The sequence below is a fragment of the Saccostrea echinata genome, unplaced genomic scaffold (genome assembly GCF_033153115.1).
Source record: "Saccostrea echinata isolate AGI-Se365-2 ecotype Australia unplaced genomic scaffold, CSIRO_AGI_Sech_v1 ptg000001l, whole genome shotgun sequence".
Classification (NCBI taxonomy): domain Eukaryota; kingdom Metazoa; phylum Mollusca; class Bivalvia; order Ostreida; family Ostreidae; genus Saccostrea; species Saccostrea echinata.
Genome location: NW_026889750.1, coordinates 7,827,307 through 7,850,144, shown reverse-complemented (window position 1 = coordinate 7,850,144; position 22,838 = coordinate 7,827,307). Strand labels below are relative to the sequence as shown.

Sequence of the window (22,838 nt, the reverse complement as noted above, 5' to 3'; positions counted from 1 at the left end):
GGTCCAGCACCAGAACACATGACTTGGTGGCCAGAATTTCACAAATCTGGTAAAAAAAAAAACCCTCGCTGTTTATTACTTTGTACCCTGTTTGCCTCCTAGTTGCCCAGAAACAGAGAAGAAGATTTTCAAAGAAATAATACATTTTCACTATGTAATCAATAGAACCCTGCCCTAACACCAGAATATCTGATATAGGGGCCAATAATTTCAATTTTGGAAGATGCACCCTTACTCATCGTAATCATATACTCTTCTTTGTCTGCTAAATGTATAGGGAGAGAGAAGGAGATATTTAAAGGATTTCTACATTTCCACTTATGATCAATAGAGTCATCCATACACCAGAAACCCCGACCCATGGACCATGTTTCACAATTTTGGAAGAGGCACCCTAGCTTATCATACACTGTAACTATGCAATTAGTTTTTCTGCTTAATACTCAGGGGTAGTAAATAGGATTTTTAAAGAATTTAAGCATTTCACTGTGTGATCAATAAAGCCCTGCCCTAACACCAAAATCCATGACGCAACAGCCATGAATTTCACAATTTTGAAAGAGGCATCCTTGTTCATAATAACCATGCACTTACATGTAGTTTATATGCTAAATACCCAGAAAAAAAAATGCATTTTCACTATATAATCAATAGAGTCGTACCCTAGCACCAGAGTTTCTAACCAAGCGGCTATGAAATTTAAAATTTTGTAAGTGGGATTCTTGCATATTATAACCATGCGCTTAGTTTATTTGCTTAATAGGATTTTCAAAGAAATAATGCATTTTTACTAAATAATGAATACAGCCCCGCCCAAACACCAGAATTCCTTACCCTGGAAATTTCCCAGTTTTGGAAGAGACATCCTGTTCATCATTACCATGCTCTTATTTAGTCTGCTAAATATACAGAGGGAAAGAAGACTTTTGAAGAATTTATGCAATTAACTATATTGTCAGTAAAATCCCGTCCTAAAAACAGAAATCCTGACCCTGGGGCCATGAATTTTGTAGTAATTGGTTCAGCGGTTTCAGAGTAGAAGTTGAAAATGTTCAAATGTTAACACGATGGACAGCGAACGGCGTTGGACGAAAACAGATAGCAATAGGTCACCTGAGTGACTCTGGCGACCAAAAAAAATCAAATTCATCATATGAATAACTGAATACGATATGCAGGAATATCATAATTACTGTACAAGTTAATATTTTAACGTCCATATAGGACATTCAAAATAAATCAGGTCTTTATTGTAATAATTTATCTTACATCATATCCTTAACAAACTAATCTATAGTAATCAGTTATTTGGTGTATTTACAGAGGAAACTTTGCTTAATCTTCAAATTATGCTCTTGGATAAATAAGATATATGCCGATTACAAATCAATCTATCAGATTTTGATTCAAAAACAGCAATGATAATTTTCATATAGAACTGTATTCGGCAGATATCTTGAATACAAGCAAAATAGGGAGGTTTCCCTAATGTAGAATTGAAAAAAGTATTTTACAAAAACGATCAAACTTTAATTTTTTGGGAGTTAACTGTTTTGAATTTTGAAACTGAATGTTTTAATAATTATGAAATGTCATGACCTTCCCTAAAAACTCAATCCAAATTGAGTAATTTTCCGGTTTTTGAAATCTTTTGCAAATCATCCAAAGATATAGAAGGCACTGTAAAATACTTCTCTTCTACTGTTTTCCATTTCTTAACTACCGGTATAAACATTTTTTTCTGGTTATTCTCAATTTTTAACGACTTAATTTGCAAAATGGGGAAGTGCACCTCTTTGTAAAGAGCAACGACTCCAAGTTTCTCCTGACACTCCTTGCATTTCAGTTTTCCAAGACCAACCTGAATATCGTCTCCTGCATATCCAACTTTTTCACTTCTTTCGAAGAAAACAAGATTTTTAAAGTCACCGTTTACGCATGCATAATGAGCTTTAAGTTTCCTCATTTCACTGGACAGGCACAGAATCGTTTTGCATTTCAAGCATCTGAAAGTGAATACAGTGCATATTAATGGTTTGTTATTTAAAATACGTTTTAACAATTACTCAAGTTTATATAATTCATGGTCTTCTGAGGCTGAGAGAGGGTCCAAAGCTTAAAAAATTAAAGCAATGTCTAAAGTCTTCTTTGTTGCCGGACGTTTAGCAGATAAACTGTATACATGATACGGTGTTGTCTACCACAAATGTAAAATTCATTAAAATTCATCCACTTGGTGCACAGTTAATGTGGCTAACTGATCATTTATATATATATATATATATATATATATATATATATATATATATATATATATATATATATATATATATAAACATTGTATCTTCAAGCCCAGCAAACCTACAAAACTAAAGGGCCTTAACGGTCAGTGAATGTTATAGCACACTGTAAAGGATCCATATAAAATAAAATAAATTAACTGCCAGATCAATAAGAAAGAGAAAGCGGAAGATCAGGGATTAAAAAAATAATTATTCTAGAACTCAGTTACAAATCTGAAAGATCTATTAACTTCTTTTTATTGTCGCCCGCGAGGCACAGTGGTTAGAGCGTTTGCTCTAGAGTCGCGGAGTAAGGAGTTTATCCTTGCGTCGCGGACTCGAATCCCACTGTGGGACGTAAAGAGCGGTCCTTCGGATGAGACTGTATAAACCGAGGTCCTGTGTCGCAGTAGGTGCTGGCACGAAAAAGATCCCTCACTGCTCAATGGCCATGAGTGCCGAGTATAGGTCAAAATTTGCAGCTCTCCACCGGCAAGTGGTGGCGTCTCCATTTGAGGAAAAATTCTCGAGAGGGACGTTAAACAACAAACAAAATTCCCTAAACTTGCCAGTCCCAATACACTCCCATTTGTGACTGTCACCATGTAGACTAAAAAGAAAAATAACAGTGCTTGAACACATATGGTACACTCGTTTCCTCTTACATGACACCCCCCCCCCCCCGTCTTTAAAGAACATTTAATGTAAAAAGATAAGGTATTTTGTCTCATTTTTATTAACCGGGGTTTTTCGTAGAAAAAAATCCGGTTATTGAAATAGTAAAATGATGGGTGGGTGGCTGTTTAAATATACATCATTTGATCGGATAACTCTTCTTACAGTTTTCAAGATAAGAACTTCTTATTTTGCAGATCAGTTGTACATATATCAGGGATATACCGTATGAGAAAAAATATCAGCTGCAGTTATTGGACATAGTAATTTTTATGCAAAAAATGCTTACACCATTTGTCCGGAAACTTCACCTAGAGTTTTCAAGATAATTTTTTTATTTTTCAGATAAATTGTACATATATTAGAGATGTAAATAGTAATTGAATTTTATTTTATGATTATTTATGAGAAAAATAAAAGTTTGTGAACTTGGTCAATTTAATGCAAAATATGTTCTTAAGTACAGTGGTATTGTTGGGTTTTCACCTCATACAGTTTTTCAGAAAAGATCGACTTAATTTTAATTTTTTCTAATTTAAATTTACATCAGAACTACACATGTACCAGTACTGTTCACACGAAAGAAACCCCGTTTTGATCTCACACAATTGACAGCTTTCTACTTGTTTATCTGTTATTTACAAGTCTACCTGACCATTAAAAATCTATCAAAGTACTTTTTGTATTATGCCTAAAAAAATCTTGTATAATTCTTTTATTTAATTGATCTATCAATTACATTATTTACAGTGATTAATTATCGTAGGTTAAAATCAAATTTGAATAAATTTATTTCTCTCAGTAGTACAGAGTAGTAAAAGGATGATTGCACTTAACACCCAGTTTGGGGGTCTTTTTTGTAGCTTCTGTTTATTTCATGTCTTATTTAATTTTAGTTCCATGAATTAATTTGTCAAAGAATTTATTCATTTTGGAACCGAATTTGAGTGTCAACATGATTTTAGACTGATACAATAAAATAATCAAGTATTTTTTCGCCCTTACTGCTTTGAAAATTTCGAGAATTTACATTTACCTGCCCTTGATCGATGATAAGGTTGGTAAATATGCATGGAAGGTGGAGCTAATACAGGAAGATGGAGTCTAAAATTAGACTTAATCAAAAGGAAGTCATACGTGTATAGAAAAAAATGTGATATATCTATCGTTCTTCCTTTCCAAATGGCGGCAGTATTTACAAAGATTTCATTACGAAATTAACAGCATGGTCACACACATATAAAGCTATAGGTACAGCTGTTTGTTGGCTTGTTTGTTGTTTAACGTCCCTCTGGAGAATTTTTCAATCATATGGAGACGCCACCACTTGAGAGCTGCAAATTTTGACCTATGCTCGGCACTTGGCATTTTGAGCAGTGAGGGATCTTTTTGTGCCAGCACCTACTGCGACACGTGACCTTGGTTTATACTGTCTTATCCGAATTACCGGTCTCCACGTACCACAGTGGGATCAGATGTTCGTAAATCAATGTTTGATAATTTTTTGCGTTCAAACAAAATTCCAGAGTACCTCATTTGGTGTAGCACGTGACAAGCTACCCAACACCTCACGTGACGGAATTAAGTATTCGTAAAGTTACCGAGGAAAGAAATCACGTGGTGATTTATAATATGCTATAGGTCACAATGCTTGGTTACAATAGAGAGAAAGAACTTAAGAAGAAACTTTTTTGCTCTTTAAAACCATGAACGTATTTCTTTTAAAAACAAATTTATATGCACAAATATTCAACAACCATTAAATGGAAAACAGCAGACAGATATGCGCTGACTTTGCATTTAGTTAGAAACAAAAAGTAGGCGTTCTCATAATCATGTGGAGATTCAAGAAATCGTTTTGACCATTGCCTAAAACGGATTCGCACTTCATAAATACAAACTTTATTTGATTGAAATTATGAAAAGTTTCAGTTTAGATGCTAAACATTCTTGCAATTGAAAGAATACCCTCTTTCTGAAAGTTGATTTTGTCGCAAATTTTGTATTTCGTTAAGTGCAATAATTCTCTCCCAAGATCAGTAGATCAATAGAGCCCTACCCAGCACCATACTTGACCGAACTTGACAGAATTTCACAAACCTGGTAAAACAATTTTGCACATTACAACTTTGAACTCTGTTTGCCTCCTAGATGCTCAGGAGCAGATACAATTTCAAAGCATTTAAGTATTTTCACTTTAATCGGTGTTGTCTAGCCCTAACACCAAATGGGCCACACAATTTCACAACTTTTTTTAGTCACACTTACTCATCAGAACTATGCACTTAGTTTATCTGTTAAATACCCAGGAGTGAGAAGGAATTTTTCAAAGAACTCATGCATTTTCACTATAAATTCAATAGAGCCCCGCCTTAACACTAGAGCTCCTGACCCAGGGGACGTGAAATTCAAAATTTTGGAAGAGGCACCTATGCTCATCGTTACCATGCATTAAGTACGTCTGCTAAATACCCAGGAGCAAAGAAGATTGTCATAGAAATGATGTATCTTCACTACATGATCAGTAGAGCCCAGCCCAACCAGTAGAATGTAGAATCCCTGACCCAAGATATATATATATATATATATATATATATATATATATATATATATATATATATATATATATATATATATATATATATATATATATATATATATATATATATATATATTATATATATAATCGAAAGAGCCTAGCCATAACCCCTGGCCCCTTTTGGGAGAGGGACCCTTGCTTATCATAACCTTATATTTAGCTTATCAGCTAAACACCAAAGAGCAGAGAAGATTTTTAAAGAATTGATGAATTTCACTATACAAACAACAAATACCCGTTCTCACACAGGGACTCTGACCCTGGGCCATGAAATTTACAATTTTGATATAGGTACATGAACCCTTGCTCATCAAAATCATACACTTGGTATTTTTGCTATATACCCCGGGGAAGACAATATTTTCAAAGAAACAATGCACTTTCACTATATAAGCATGACCCAGGGACCATGAATTTCGGAGTTTGGAAGGAGCATCCTTGCATATCATAACTATCTTCTTAGTTTGTTTGCTTCCATGTAATAAGACCTTTCTTTTGGTAACATCAAAAGACCTTTCTTTTGGTAACAACATTTTTGACCATTTAAAGGAGACCTTTTGTTTGCGCTACTTTTGAAAAACTTCTACTTTGGCCATAACTTTTGAAAGGCGGGTGCTAGGGCTTTCATACATTACGTGTATTTCTTTTTGAACGGTTGGAGGTAAGGCTTTCTTATTTCACCTATTTATGTCTTGTGACAAAAACAATTCTTCGGAACTAATATTTTTTAACCTCATGACTTTGACTCTAGATTGAGACCTACTTTTGAAAAACTTTAATCTTGGGCATATTTTCTGAATGGTTAGTGTTAGGGCTTTCATATTTCATGTTCATTTTTTGTGACAAGACCTTTTTTGGGATACCAACATTTTTGAATTCTTAATCTTATAGTTTTACCTAAATTTGAAAATTGCAACCTTGCCCTTGAGCTTTCATACAGGGGTATCAGTGTCTCACAAACACATCTTGTTTTTACATGTGAAAGTTCACAATCGACTCCAACTATAAGACAGAGAAGCAACTTTCTCTCTAGCTTTTTTTTTCAACGTATGTCTTTACATTTAGGAATTACACCCTAATCTTTAGCTGGTTTGGACACATGAAGGCAAGGATAAAATCGTGAAAATATCTTAGAAGCCTACTTGGAGTACCTGAGTTCATACTGTCCGCTGGGAGTCTCTTTTCTTTCTTTGTTGGAAGCTGCAGCTTCTCTTTGTATCTTTGCCGATTGTTGTAGCTCTCGTTTTTCTTTTTGAAATTTTTCGTTATTTGTCAGGATTTCCATTTGAACAATTGTCATTGCCTCATCCATCATTGGTTCTTTCTCAGAGTTAATCCACTCCCTCTCTGCAACGCATTTGTCCTCAGATGCCAGAATAAAGAATCTGCTTTTATCAGCACGTCCTCGTCCTTAAATTTGTGCAAATATGATTAATAAATAGATTACAGTTAAATATGCTTGTAGCAAAGTGCCAGGAACTAACAAGATTGATTCATTATAAAGCTGATTCAGTTTATAATATGCTTTAAATTCAAAGAACGTCTTGAATACATTTTAAGCGTTTATTACTGTATAATGTTCATTTGCCTTCTGAATCAGAGTCTTTCTTGAAATAACCCATGTATTTGTTAATTGTTTAATCATGATGTATGTCTAGCTTCGATTTTAACCTCAATATTTTAACATAAATAGCAAAGAATTTAGAAATTTCGATTTGCAAATGGTTTCCTTATTAATACCTTTGGCTTGAATCTGTGCGATTGCATTTCCAGCATAATCATATTTTACAACAAGATTACATTCTTTGATGTCCAATCCCTCTTCAACAATTGTTGTGGCCACAATCAATTTGAAATCTCCTTTCCTGAATAAGTCGATGGTTTCTTTCTGCTTATTTTTCGTCATTCCTAAGACGCAATTTTTGTTAAATATATAAAGATTTCTTAAATGACAGGACTAATATTTAACAAGTACATGCATTTATTGATATTTTATTCTGTTATGTCTAGAGTCAATGGTACATAGATCTCACCTCCCTCAGACCTTTTCGCGTTTGCTCCTGTGCATGTTTTGGCCTTTATGTGTTTCAGTTCTTCAATACTGCTCATCCACTGTACAAGAATATCTGCAAGCTCACGTGTGCGAACGAATATTATTCCCCTCATGTTTGGTTCGGTCTGATACGTGTCTATTATTATGTCTTTCAACTTGAGTAGAAGAGGATTTTCTTTTGTCGTTGTGTTGTCTGTTGCAGACACCTGTAGATTACTTTTCTCATCTGAAATTTGATTTGATCATTAAAAAAAACAAGGATATTTCAATCGAATGAATTACATAGTCAATTAATAATACAATGTAAACTACCCGGTAAGTTTCAAATACAACTTGTCATATGTAAATTGAAAGTCATTTGTTAAAGAAGAATTCTGAAAGATTTATCATTTTGGTAGATTTTAAATCGTAACTAAAAATCAGCATTTTTAATACTGCTTTAAACTGAGAAGTATATATATTTCAAATACAGCTAAAATGTTCTTTAAGAGGCAGGTTCCACAACTGACATATTCCTCTTTGATTTATTGCTTTTACCTTAACCCAATAAAGCAGTGGCCTTGAATTTTCTCCATCTTAATTCTTGTAAAATTTAAAAGCAGCTAATACAAGTACATGTATATGAAGTTGCAACAGTTCAATACAGTTTGACCCAATTAATTTTGCTAAGGAATAGTGAGTATTTTACAACTTACTTTCAAATAGGAATTTTATGTGTTGCTCTAATTCACTGGATGATTTTGGTAGTTCTTCAGTTTTTTGAATGATAGCGTCAAGGGAATCACGTGCTCTGAGATACGAGTGCATAATCAAACCTTCATTATAAATCTAAGGAATATAAAGTCAATATTATTAATCACTAAAAATTATAAAATTTGGATTTTAAAATACAACTGCTAAAGTGAATAAAAACACCTGTAAGTATCTCCAGGCTGTATGCAGCATACGACTTAAGGTTTTATCTTTAGTGTTTGCTATTAAGTTTTTAACATCATCTTGCAGCCATTGGGTGTATTGTTCATTGCCCTTCTTAGCTGGTGGAATCACTACGTTTTCGCCCACAATATTCTCTGTAATAGATGTAATATTATTTTATTCAATTATTTTTTACAATTTGTTTTGTCGTCTTAAAACACGCATTTTCCAACTAAATTCACAAATTTAACATTATAGAATTTTGTTTTTTTTTTTATTTGACAATCTTTATAAAATCATAATGTAAATAACTTAAGCGACTGATTAATCGTTGAAATTAGAAGAGGGCCAGGGAAAATAAAATAACACCTGTAGTTTGAAAAGGTGGCGAGCACTCTACTAATTATCTTTATCATCTATAATTTAAGACAACGATTAAAATGAAATGCCCCGCTAGCTGAAATTAGCAATTTCCTCACGCATTACTTATTCTGTTTTTATCTTCTTATTAACATGACTTAACAATGTACACCCCCATCATAGGCAGGTTATACATGTAATACATTATAACTTCATTTTTTAATCGATATGTGGATACTTTCAATTACATGTAGTTCATATTTCTATAGTAAATGAAAAGCACGTAAGAAATTTTTTTTCTGCACTTTTCTTAATTATGCTGCATTTGTCATTGATAACTTTGTTTATGTCTGACGTATACAGATTTTCATCTCAATATCATCGAATTGTCGCCCATGACTTCATAGCAACATGGTGATGAAATCCGACTGAAATATGGTTTTCGCCGTATTTGTATTTCAACTTAAAATTTCTCTTAAATTTTCCTGAGAAATTCGTTGTATTCAGTATCTTGAAGAAAAGTCGTAGATAATATTTTTCATGAAATTACGATTTTTAAGAGCATACGACAAGTCCATTTAACAGGGAAACGTGCCTGTAGATTTATAAGAATTAAATTTATTTGTTTCAATGTATGAAAATGATGTGGTCAGTTTTCCAGAATCGAAAGATGAGCTTCAAAGAATTAAGTACTTTAAATACGTTAATAATATTTAATGAATTAATTAAATACGTCAATTACTTTATTTTCCTATTGTCAAACAAAGAATAAAAAGACAATTCAGTACAAATCGCATGGCTGAAACTAAATGGTCAACAAAATATTTTTTACAAGCATATAATGGACTATTTAACCGTACAAATTATTTAATAAGGCCAATACCTCCTCTTCATAAAAAAGCAATTAAGTAGAATAAGAATATCTTCTTATAACCTTTTCATTGAAACTGGGTGTCTTAGAAATATTGTTAACACAACACAAATTTTGTGAATTTTGTAAAAGCAACATGAAAAGCGAATTTCATTTTGTTTTCATTTGTCCCTTATATAAAGATTTGAGATGTTAATATATTAAAAGTTATTACTCAAAAATCGAGATGTGTTTGTGAAACACTGATACCTATGGCGAAGTTTCTTAAATGCAGGTCATACTCCAAGGTTAAGGTCAAGGGATAAAATGTTGTTACCCAAAGAAAGGACTTGTCTCAGTGAAATCTGTAAAATATGTAAACTCAAACACTAACCGTTCAAAAGTAATGACCAAGCTTAAATTTTTTTAAAAGTGGGTCAAAATCCAAGGTCAAGGAAATAGGGTCAAAATTAATGGTACCCAGGAGAAGATCTTGTCACAAGAAATACACATGTGAAAGGAAAAAGCCCTTGCTTCAGCTTTCAAAGGTCATGGCCAATTTAAATGTTTTTTCAAAAGTAGGTTAAAGTCCAAGATAAAGGTCAAAATGTCCAAATTAATGATACCCAGAGCAAAGACTTCTCACATAAAATACACCTGTGAAATATGAAAGCCCTAGTACTAACTGTTCAAAATATATGGCTAAAGTTAAAGTTTTGTTAAAAAATGGGTTGAAGTCTTAGGTCAAAGTCAAAGGGGCAAAAATATTCGTACCCAAGAAAAGGTCTTATATTAATAAATACACATGTAAAGTTTGAAAAACCCTATTACCAACTCTTCAAAAGTTATGGTGAAGGTTAAAGTTTGCAATTGTTTTTGTAAAAATGAGTCAAACTCCAGTTCACAGTCAAGAGATCAAATATCTTGGTACTCAAAAACTCCACGGTCAAGGTCAAGAGTCATATCTTGGTACCCAAAAAAGCTCTTGTCACAAGAAATACACATGTATAATATGAAAGCCATTACTCGTAACAATCTAAAGTTACGGGCAAGGTTAAAGTTTTTGCGGACAAACAGACACAGTCAGATAGACATACCGACAATCGGACGGAAAGGGCAAAACCGATTACGGGAGCATAAAAATACAAGCCACATTAAAATTAGCATACTATCATGTGCCAAAACTTTTCTGATCTTTGAAATTTTGGTAAATTTTTGCATATGCATTTAGCTTTTAATTTAAGAAATGAAAAAAAAAAGTGAATCATCTTCACGTGTCCTACCTGTTTATCTGTTTATAATTTATAACTGTTTACATTGTATGTGCTGTTTATTAAATACAGAAGCTTGATACAATTCCAAATTTTCTGTTGTATAAATGTTTATAATTGTGATTATACGTTAGTATTAAGCAAATAAAGAATTATATATATATTATATTATATTATATTAATATTATAACTTGAGTTCTTCAAGTTTTATGTAATGTTAAAGTGATGTTTGTACATAATAATTTACATGTATTGTGCAAAAACGTTTGTATTTAAGCGTATTTGAAAAAAATATATGTCTGAATACTTGTGTTCCTTGAATTACAATTTCTATATAAGCAATGACATTGTGCTTTAGAACATAATTTTTATTAAAAAAATTATCTGACTTAGTTAAATCAGTAAGTAACACAGAAAATTCTACCTATACCACATAGAAGTACTCGTTATTTATAATTTTAAAAATAGTTGTTTTATCGAGAAAAACCCATTAACTAACCGGTTACAACTTGTTATCCCTAAATTATATATATATATATATATATATATATATATATATATATATATATATATATATATATATATATATATATATATATATATATATATATTATATATATATATATATATATATATATATATATATATATATATATATATATATATATATATATGCAATACAAAAGAATAGATTTTATAAAGCTATAAAGAAGTTTCATCGTTACTGATCAAGGAAAATTACCTAGTTCTTTTATAAAGTAATCTTCTGTTTTAATCATCAAGGACTGGATACTTGCTCCAAATTCGTCTCTCTTTCGAGAAGGAATGTTTACAATCGCTTAAAAAGAATTAGAACATCTGTTAAATAAAACAGGAATTGGATAGATCAGAGAATATTTAAAAAAAGATGATAATTGACAATATAATCAAATCAATAGAAATGATAATATATTAAAACAAAAAATATATACCCCCGAATCTTTGTTACGGGGGCATAAAAAGAGAAAATGCAATTGAAGTGCTTTATACAATGAAATATATGAAGATAATGAACAGTATTCAGGCTCAAAAGTCCATCAAACAATATAAAATAGGAGCAGAGCAAACAGGGACCTCCAAACATCAGAGGTGGGATCAGGTGCCATGGAGGAGTTAGCATCCCCTGTCGACCGGTCACACCCGCCGTGTGCTCGTTGTCATGATCGGGAAATAACGGAAAAATCCGTCGACAATTCAGTGTGTAAATAATGGCTTAACAATTTGTATGAAAAAGTCATCACGTTTATCATAAAGCTTGGTTGTTAGATTACCATTAACGTCTTTTTCAAGTAAAATATCCAAATATGAAACAGATGTGTCAGACTCTGTGGTATCTTTTATCTCAAGCTCACAAGGATATATCGTATCGACATAAGAATGGCAATAGCCATTGTTAATTGACAATACGACGTCGATATATCTAAATGTCGAGTTGAAGGCCACAGCAAGTGTTTTCTTCTTTTCACGAACAAGATTTAGGATAAATTCTGCTTCATATGAATACAAAAAAGGTCTGCTAATAACGGGGCGCAATTGGTACCCATGGAAATTCCAATAGATTGTTGGAAGACCTGGTCTCCAAAAACCACATAGATATTGTCAATCAAAAACTCAAGCATCTTTTTAATGTCAACTTCAGAGTACTTGTGTGTACAATCAGAATGTTTTTTAAACAAAATAATTTTGCAAATGACAATGACAAGGTAGGTAAATTTACGAGTTCCATTTTTATTGAAAAAGCAGCTGTCAATGATATCAAAAAGCCTGGACTTTAATTTATCGTGGGGAATGGTTGTGTATAAAGTTGAAAAGTCGTAAGTTTTTAAGCTGTTGATTTTGGTAAAATCTTGTGATTTCAAATTTTCCAAAAGTTCCTTCGAATTTTTAAGTATCCACGTCTGATTTACACCACTTCTCGAATATATTGTTGCACAGTACTCTTGAAGTTTCTCCTTCACTACTGTTAATATCTTAGTGAGGAGTAAAGAAAGAGGCTTGGTTGAACATTTACTGGAACCTGCTATGTATCTTTGTTTGTAAGGATTTTTATGAAGTTTCGGAATCCAATATAAATATGGTAATTCAAATTCATCTTGGTTGTTTGGAATATCAAAAATATTTAAAACTGACATATGATTTTGAAGAATTTCTTCCTTAGAAAGGGAACTATGAGTATAAGTTGGATTACCACTTGTAGAATTAAATCCAAGAAACTCAAGCATCTTTTTCTACAAAAATACCATTTGTGATCAATAATATGCACCCTGTTAAGCATTAGTTATGTAACATACACAAGATATATATATATATATATATATATATATATATATATATATATATATATATATATATATATATATATATATATATATATATATATATATATATATATATATAATTTTATGTTTTAAATGTTCGTAAACTAAATCTTACATTGATATGGTCTATTTATTTTTTCGGCCAATTCTTCTTTATTTATTTGGACAGATACGAGGACATCAGCGTCAAGATTAGCCATCATAGTTTTAACATGGTTTACAGTTTGTTCGGTGGTTTTAGCATTACCAACTCCAATGGAAGCCGTTAAGCCAACGATCTGTTTAAATATATCTTATATTAAGATATTTTATTCCTTCTACAGATTCAAGTAAATATAGTATATAAATTGTATTCAATATAAAACATGTTACTGAATTTGAACCTGTGGGAGAATTTTCTGTTGATGAAAGTCACCCAAGCCATTTTGCATTTCATCATGGTAAGGAACCATGGCTTTGTAGAAAGAGTGTCCACCATGGCAATGGTGACATTCGTCAAAAATCAGAAGGGTAAATGATTCAACGTTCAGATCTTTTTTATCCATTGCATTGACGAGCATCTGAGCTGTTATCACAAAGATATCATACCTGAAAAATGAAATAAAGACTTGTGCATAAAAACTGACTGTACACCTGGATTAATTTTTTTTCGATTTATTGTAAACAATTGCATTGTTGCATGCTATATGAAGATAAGAACATAAATTAAAACAAAAATATAAAACATATTGTAAAATGTCTATGATATTCATTTCTTTTGCCACCAACGTAAGAAATCTTTGCATTTATTTAATCACTTTAGAGGGGCATTATAAAATCTTTAAAACGAAAAATGACACTTTATGGGGCTAAACTTAAATTTTACTAAAATGTAAACATAGAATTAACTAAGTTGTCATTTTCATGACTTTTCAGAAAAAAATTGTATAATCTGTTCTAAAACTAGTAGTTTAAGACAAAAATCGAAAAGTTTCTCTCCAGAACTAACTATGGGCTTCAGATTCAATTATACCTCCATTTTTAATGAATAGTCATTGCAAATACTAAGTAAAATCCAAAATGCCTTCAACAAGTTCATGTTTATCCTTTATGAGTGTATCTACGGTAAAACCATGCAAAGTTGTCCGGAAAGAGGTTCTCTAAAGTTCCTGAAATTTTGAGGGTAAGTTAAACTATCCAAATCCAAATATACTTTTTTTTTTTTCAAAATTCGATATTACAGCTAGATGAAGCGCCACCTATAATTGTTGTTTCTTCCCAGATTTCAGATATAGAAGAAAAGTAACTCCTTTCTGCATTAAAAAAAAACATTATTCAAAATCCTGCTTAAATAAAACAAGTACGTTTATATGAAAAGTAGATACATCATTCTGTCCATTGGAATGTATATCAGAAAAACTACTTAATTATACAAAAAGGGAAGTAAGCCATGTCGTATACTATGTGCGTCATACCTCTTTAAATGTGTCAACAATAACTTATAGCCAATTGAAGCTGGTAGATTTTAGATGTGAAATTTGCATTGAACTATGATACCCCATGCTGGGAGCTTAAGTGAAATGAAAAGGTCTCAAAGCTATCTGTCTCAAGCCTTTTTTTCTTTTTACATAACTGTAAATATAAGTTGCTGTTATTGTAAGAACATTAACCAAGAAAGTAAATAACAGTTTCCTGCAGCTTTGTTCTCAAAAACATGATTTTATTAAGTGCTTTTATTGTTATGAGTAAAAGGACTTCTGGCACATTGAAATAAATATAAAATATACAAAAATACAATAATTTATTATTTTCCATTAACATAATTATTTGTAGCAAGAAAATTTTTCTTAAAAAATATACTTATTTCTGCCTTTTTAGCTCATCTGAGCTGAAAACTCAAGTGAAGTCTCCTTCAAAGGGGAGATAATCAAGAAAAGACAAAAATTGGGTGGGGTCATTAAAAATCTTCTCAAGAACCACTTAGCCAGAAAAACTGAAACCTATGTGGAAGCATCCTGGGGTAGTGTAGATTCTACATTGTTCAAATCGTGACCCTCGGGGGTAGGGCGGGGCCACAATAGGGAATCCAAGTTCTACATTGAAATATGTAGTAAAAATCTTAAAAATCTTCTTCTCAAGAACCACTTAGCCAGAAAAGCTGAAACCTATGTGGAAGCATCCTGGGGTAGTGAAGATTCTAAATTGTTCAAATCATGAACCCGGGGGGTAGGGCGGGGCCGCAACAAGGAATCCAAGTTTTATATTGAAATATGTAGTAAAAATCTTTTAAAATCTTCTTCTCAAGAACCAATGGGCCTGAAAAGCTGAAACCTATGTGGAAGCATCCTGGGGTAGTGTAGATTCTAAATTGTTCAAATCATGACCCCCGGATGTAGGGCGGGGCCACAATAGAGAATCCAAGTTTTACATTGAAATATGTAGTAAAAATCTTTAAAAATCTTCTTCTCGAGAACCACTGGGCCAGAAAAGCTGAAACTTATGTGGAAGCATCCTGTGGTAGTGTAGATTCTAATTGTTTAAATCATCACCCCTGGGGGTAGGGCGGGGCCACAATAAACACTACAAGAGGGGATCAGGTGAAAAACAGCAAGGCCAAAGTTACTCAGGTGAGCGTTGTGGCCCATGGGCCTCTTGTTTATCCTTTTTGTGGTAAACTACTTAGATAAGACAATATTTATTTAAGGTCGGGTTAGACAACAAGAAACATTAACCCTGAAGAGCTGTTTTCCGACTACATGCATATATTTGGATTCTGAGTTTTCACAATTCACTAATGATGTTATAATTCTGCTTTAAAAGCATTTAGACATTTCTGAATGCAATATTTATAGGATTAAAAAAAAAAATATTGGGCCTATATATATAATGTGTGAAACGCAAAATTTTGGAATGAAAAATTGACTACTAATGCTGCCACCATAACTACAAGATTTTGAATGAAAGATAATTTTTAAGATTTTTGTTCTTGCTTAAAACTGTCATTAACTGTAATTGTCAGTAGAAACTACTTGTCTTGCAATTGTTCTGACACTAGAAGTAAAAATATAGTAAATTCTCCGCGCTTGCTTAGGATTTAATCAAATGTGTGATAAAAGATGAAGAGACTTCAATGAAATACTGCTAAAGTGTTATACCTTGTGTCACCCTACAAGAAACCCCAAAAAGCATTAAAAAAAAAGAAATAATTATATTCATATTTTATTCCACCATATATCAGTTACAAAATCATTAATGAATAGCTCACCGTGGAAGAAGGGAAGACAGTTGTGTAAATTCTTCTTCACGCATTGTATCCCCTGATATAACCTTTAGTTTGCACGCGATATAGCGTTTAATTGCATCTGCCTGCTGCTTTGCCAAGTTGTTTTTGTCCACAACAAAGGCAATCTTCTTGACTTTATGTCCCAGGTTAGCTTTAAGATGATGCTTAATTGCATAATGAAGAAAATATCTGATTTTTTAAAGTATGAAAATAGCCAATATTTTTTTGAAATTCGATTTGTTTGAATAAAAAGAAATGAAGTGTAAATGAAAAACACTTTAAAATTATCTCTTGAAAACAATATCTTAAGTTATCTATTGCTGATCTATTTTTTAATATATTGAAATCCCTTTAAAATATTATGATGAAGTATCTTAATTGTGTATACCTCAATAATTTTAATTGCAACAATAGTTTTCCCACTCCCGGTTGGGGCTATGATAATGCAGTTTTTTCCTCTCTGTGCAGGTTCTGCTAATTCATTCTGATACATCCGATCTTCATAGGTCTCCAGAGTAACTTCTTTATCCTCTAAGGAAGCAGACTCTGCAAAGGAATTAGCAAAGGTAAGTGTTTTAAACTTTTATTTTGATTACCTTTACGCCTGCTCAAACTTACTGCAAAAACCCTTACCTATCGTGCTGTCTATTTCTGTTTTATTTTGGCAAACAATTTTTAAAGCTGTCTCATTCTCATCATTGTCAGTCGTTATTTTACAACTTTCAAATAATTTTTCCTTTGTTTCTTCCATATCTTGTTTTTCTTGTACATGTTTTTCATCATCGAAAGGTATTTCTTCAATTGCTATTGAAGGTCCAGGAGGCAACAACGAGCTAAACTCAAGTGGTGATGCTAGATTATATTCGTCTATGTCAGAGACGCACTGAACTGGTATAGTGTATCTCTCTTTCTGTTCTTGAATGCCTACTTGAATTAAACATATATAAACAAATATAAAAAATGCGCTTTTTTATACTACATAAATTTACTTTTTGACTTAAAAACCTTGGTTTCCCCGAAGGATATCCATCATGCAATAATGCATTACATTAGTGAGATATAATTGAAATCAATGATTGAATCTTTACCAGACGGATGATGTTGACTATTTTCAGTGCTTTCTCCCGTGTTCTTTGCTTCTTCCCACTCTTCAATAGAAAAGTGGAAATCAAATACCTAAACATATTACCGACACCTTTTCATATTACCATAATACCACTCTCTTACCTTCTACAAATACATGAGGGAAGCTGACGATAGAAAAGTCAGAGTCCTCACGTTTTTAAAAGAGTTAAGATGTTATTTTGCCATAAATGTTTTTGTCTCTGTAAAACATCCAAATGTGAAACGGATGTGCAGACTGTGGTGTTTTTATTTTGAGTTCAGTTGAATATATCGAATCAAGATAGATACCAGAAAATGGCATTTTATGGGTGAAGAAAAATCTGTTGATAATGGAAAGTAATTTAGAACATTTTTTTTCATTATTTTAGATATATTACATAGAATGTGTAATTGGTTGTGTCATAATTCACGCAGGTGAATACATTAAAGTTTCAAAAAAGTAATTTTTTGTGTTCCAAATACTGTGTAGAAAGGTCATACTAGATGGACTGCAACGCTAACACCCTCCCTTCCCCAAATTTTTCTGACCTTTAATGAAGATATAGGTGTCGGTAATGAAAATACTTTATGCAAAAATTCTTAAGACTTTTGATAGCATTAATGAGACAAAATGATTCTCTTTCAATACAGATCTTAAATGATAGAGAGAAATATTAGTTTTAAGATGGATTTTATGTGCGTTACTTGGAGTATAAATTAAGCAAAATTTTGAAAATAGTGTGCATTAATACTACCTAATTAAGCTCACAATACCTTCATCTAGGCCGACAAAAAACTTGACGAAAACAAATAGTCTTAGACTGCTCGGTAATACGGAAAATCAGAAGTTTCAAATGTGCAATCTATCATCTACGTTTTAAGTTCATGGAAACGTATACATGTCTTACCTTGCCTATAGATTTTGACTCCATCACATTCAAAGTAATCGACGTTTAAATCACACAGATGAACTAAAATGTTTTGAGCGCGCTCTAAAAGTCTATTTATGTATTCCTGTTTTATAGCTACAACGACTACAAAGCTTTCAGATGGTCGAAGTCCTTCAATAGATACAGAATCTGTGGAACAGTCTAACATAGCAGCGATCGTATCTCGTATACGAAGAAGATCTTCTTTTGAATAATCTTCGACATTTCCATTTACATGAAACCTGGCCTGTTTATATCCATTTTCTACAAAAAGTAGTAGAAGTGTTAGATAGGAAAATAAACTTGAACGAAATGACATGTAATGAAGAATATCTATTACCTGGTTGATTTTCAAAGAAACACAGAGCTTTGCATTTCTTTGCATAATCGGTGCATTTGTTGCACAGTTCAGCACATTCTGTTTTTCTTAGTAAGTATTGCATTGTTAAGACGTCTTTTGGAGAGAATATATTTTTCTGTCTCAAAACTTGTAAAATTTCTCTCATGGATTCTGCTTCCATCATGGTCTCTGTGTCTTTTCCCATCAATTCTAAACATAGTTATGTGTACTAAAGTATAATTTAAAAGTCACACAACCAATTCAGTCAATTTTCTTTGTCTTTTGTTTCAGAGTCAAATACATAATTTCGGCTTGTTTGGAACAACACTTTATATACTCGAAATCATGGAAATAATACTATTGTTCAACTTTAAATGTTTATTCGTTAAATAAACTTATGACTCAATATATTTAATACATGTCACTCACCACGAAGTAAAAATTTAAGCCTTTTGAGTTTGTATTCTGGAAAAAGTTCTGCTAGATCGTCCAACAGATTGGCAAACATAACCATCAAGGCCCCATTTCGATAAAATTTCATCCGAGCATCTAATATATATATATATATATATATATATATATATATATATATATATATATATATATATATATATATATATATATATATATATATATATATATATAAATTTTTACGTCGATTTATTTTTGCGAATCTGGGTCAAAAGTCTGTTGATTAATTTTTACATTTAAAATTTTTGCGAATCGTCATTTGAACTAATATATAAAAAGCTCTTAAAATTTTCTTAAACGTTTGTAAGTTATGCATGTACATACAATAAATTACGAATAAAACATACACTATTACACTACGCCAACGTTCAATAATCAGATAAAAATGTTAGAAAAGATAAATCATCCAAAGTGTTGAAAGTTTTCATAACAATTTCATAAATCACACATGTACATAAAATATATATAACGATGTAATCTTTAAGTAATCTTTAGATAAAAACATTTTTTGTTGTTGATTTATTTTTAAGAAAAATATTTTTGCGAATGCAATGCATGCGCAAATTTGCTAAAAATTTATCTACAGCAAAAATTTCCAGATTTACGATATATATTTCACTTCAAAGTTTTTCTGGACATGGGAATGCCCTGAGTGAATATAGAAAAAATTATCACGCTTACATTATTCTTGGAGGTTTTGGCCTTGCCAACTAGGAGAGGCAAATGCAAGTACTACATAATCAATTACAATTATTTGCAATAATTTAAGTCACATTAGTGGCAAAGTGCAACATACCTAAGTGTTTTGTGGTTTATTAAAATGGAGAGTGAAGGCGGTTTCTTGAAATGCTACGATATTACAATAACCGTGATTGGGTTTTGTGATTAATAAAAAGAAATTTTAGGGATGAGAAATTCCATAAATGAGTAAATTTATTCAAAGGAATTCTCATTGGGAACTGTACATAAATGAATTCTAAGTTTTACTTATTCTTTTTTTTTTTTTTTTTTTTTTTTTTTTTTTTTTTTTTTTTTTACATTGGAATGCAATGAGTATATATAGAAAGAGTTATCGCGTTTGCATTATCCTATGAAGCAAATTAGGAGAGACAAGTGCAAGTGATTTTTTTTTTTGGAAACGAGAACAATCTGAGAAAAATCTGTTCTCGGTCTGTTTTATAGCGTCTCTTTTTAGTTTCTTTTAGGAAGCCGTGAAAAGTACACGTGCATTGGATAACTTCAAATTCTTAGCCGCCTCCACCCTTTCACCTGCAACATACCTAGGTGTTTGTTTGGTTTATTCAAATGGAGAGTGAATGCGGTTTCTTGAATTGCTAATAATAATCGTGATTGGGTTCGTGACTGATAAATAAAAATGTTAGGGAATGAGAAGTTCCATAAATGAGTATGTTTATTCAAAGGAATTCGCACTGGCAATAGTACATTTTTTGTTCGTGTCAATGGTCATTGTCAGTGCTCTATGTAAATTTCCATCCGTGACCAATTCTATCTATTTAGTGGATTCGACACATAGGATATTTAAGCAATAAATCATTATTTTTTGAGAGATTTCAAAAATTATAAAATCCTTGTATTATCCTTCGAATAAATTACAATTAATGGAAGAGCCATAGCAAGAGCTACTTTTCAATATGAGCATGAATTGTGATTTTCGCTTATGACGTTGCACGGCGTTCAACGTTTGTGACGTCAAAATGTCATACCTTAACCTTTTGACCTCCCGTTCGTGTTATTTAACGACGTTGGATCCTGATATTTAAAGTCTTAAACTTTTTTGGTCAAGTATATTTTTAGCTTGTACACACATAGCTTAATTAAAAATCAAAACAAAAAATGGGGGTCAATATGCTTCTTTTGGCGCTACAGTACATTTAAAATGACCTTTTTGCACTGAATTTGTGTCTTAATCAAAAATAACATCTTCGACGTTTTCCCTCCAATATTTTTTTCCCAAATAAATCATGGGACAAAGTATGTTATTATTCTCTTTTAAAAAAGGCACATTAAAATTATGACAAAGAAAAATTTTCAAATTGCTTCGCATAATCAATTATTTGACCTTTCTGCACTCACAAAATGTCATTTTTCGGGCATTAAAAATTTAACAAGCAAGAAAAATATTTTAAAGTCTTAAACTTTTGCTGAATTTAAGTAGATTGATCAGAGTTATCTTATATATTCAGAAAAGAAAATCAAAAGTGGAGGTCTATGATGTTATTTTTTAGATATTACTAAAAAACTGTTAATTTTGTGATAAAATTGGCTCAATTTTTTCCTGGAGTTTCAGAATATATTTTCTATATTTGTCACAATATGATGATAAAATTCACCAAAACTGATTTAATTAATAATTTAGAACCAGCATTAAACATATCAATGCACAAAATAGCTCTGTGTGCAACCAGCATGGAAAAATAGGAATCTAAACTTAACAGTACTGTATATATTTCAAAAGGGAAAAAATGATCATTTTCTTCTAAAAAAATCTTCCGCCACAAAATATAGTTCCTGGCTTAATCCTATTTGAATGGAATTTAATCGCGTTTTTTCATTGGATATAGTATAATTTGCATTGTAGAATCCAGATTTAATGTTAGAACTTAAAAATAATGCAGAATTTTAGAAATAAAGCTCCAGACCAAAATCTGCTCAAAAGCTCAGGATCGAACGTCCTTAAGAAATAAGATATCATTTTTAGAGTTTCATTGGGATATGACATGAAGTCGGTCACCTGAAGGGCGTTATAGTAGATTTGATCACGTACCGACTTCATGTCATATCCCAATGAAACTCTAAAAAATGGTATTTTATTTCTAATATTTATAGTTTACTTTTATTCGTGTTACAAGGAAAAATAGGCACTATTAAGCCTTTGTTATGGAAATGCAACATAATGTACCTACGACGTCAATTTACGTCACAATCGAACTTTCCAAACAGCTCGTGCAGTTTGCTTTCCTTACACAAGATAGTCTGATCATGTGACCAACTACATGTCATTGAAAATTGAATGTCAATTTAATTAGTATTGTCATATAAGGAAAGACATTGGCAAATGTAAGTAGTGTTTTGAATGCTGTAGCTTACCACACACTTTATAAGCAAAATACAAGTAGAATGTAAATATGCAGTGTTTCGGGGGGTTTTATAGTGCTTATTGAATCTCTCTCTCTCTCTCTCTCTCTCTCTCTCTCTCTCTCTCTCTCTCTCTCTCGAGAGAGAGAGAGAGAGAGAGAGAGAGAGAGAGACTTTCTCTAAAAATATTTTTGCTTACCATCTTCTTTAGAATTCAGGCAGGGGTCCATCCGTCTGTGTGTTTGGTCTGTAAATTATTTAATCAAAGTATTTT

At 31.9% G+C, this 22,838-nt stretch overlaps 1 protein-coding gene across 1 annotated transcript; it reads right to left on the bottom strand.

Annotated features, from left to right (window-relative positions):
- Window positions 1–1,546: 1,546 nt before the first annotated feature.
- Window positions 1,547–22,784, bottom strand: LOC133182121 (antiviral innate immune response receptor RIG-I-like). The gene is made up of 17 exons (XM_061316851.1): window positions 22,764–22,784; window positions 19,427–19,546; window positions 18,998–19,207; window positions 18,637–18,921; window positions 17,713–17,772; window positions 17,258–17,548; window positions 17,013–17,170; window positions 16,607–16,788; window positions 13,746–13,950; window positions 13,478–13,640; window positions 11,748–11,843; window positions 8,525–8,679; window positions 8,305–8,437; window positions 7,590–7,835; window positions 7,297–7,464; window positions 6,708–6,966; window positions 1,547–2,006 (listed from the first exon to the last, which is right to left on the bottom strand). Exons 2-17 carry the CDS (start codon window positions 19,536–19,538, stop codon window positions 1,613–1,615), a joined length of 3,117 nt encoding a protein of 1,038 aa, XP_061172835.1. The 5' UTR covers window positions 19,539–19,546; window positions 22,764–22,784; the 3' UTR covers window positions 1,547–1,612.
- Between the last annotated feature and the right edge of the window lie 54 nt (window positions 22,785–22,838).

What these genes read in the sequence shown, in the direction of transcription:
- LOC133182121 (XM_061316851.1), bottom strand. Translation starts at nt 19,538, where the DNA reads ATGAAATTTTATCGAAATGGGGCCTTGATGGTTATGTTTGCCAATCTG. An exon ending in AGTCAAAATCTATAGGCAAG is followed by an intron (nt 17,773 to 18,636) that starts GTAAGACATGTA and finishes TTTCTATTGAAG; the next exon opens with AGTGGGAAGAAGCAAAGAAC. An exon ending in TTGCAATTAAAATTATTGAG is followed by an intron (nt 16,789 to 17,012) that starts GTATACACAATT and finishes TATGCAATTAAG; the next exon opens with CATCATCTTAAAGCTAACCT.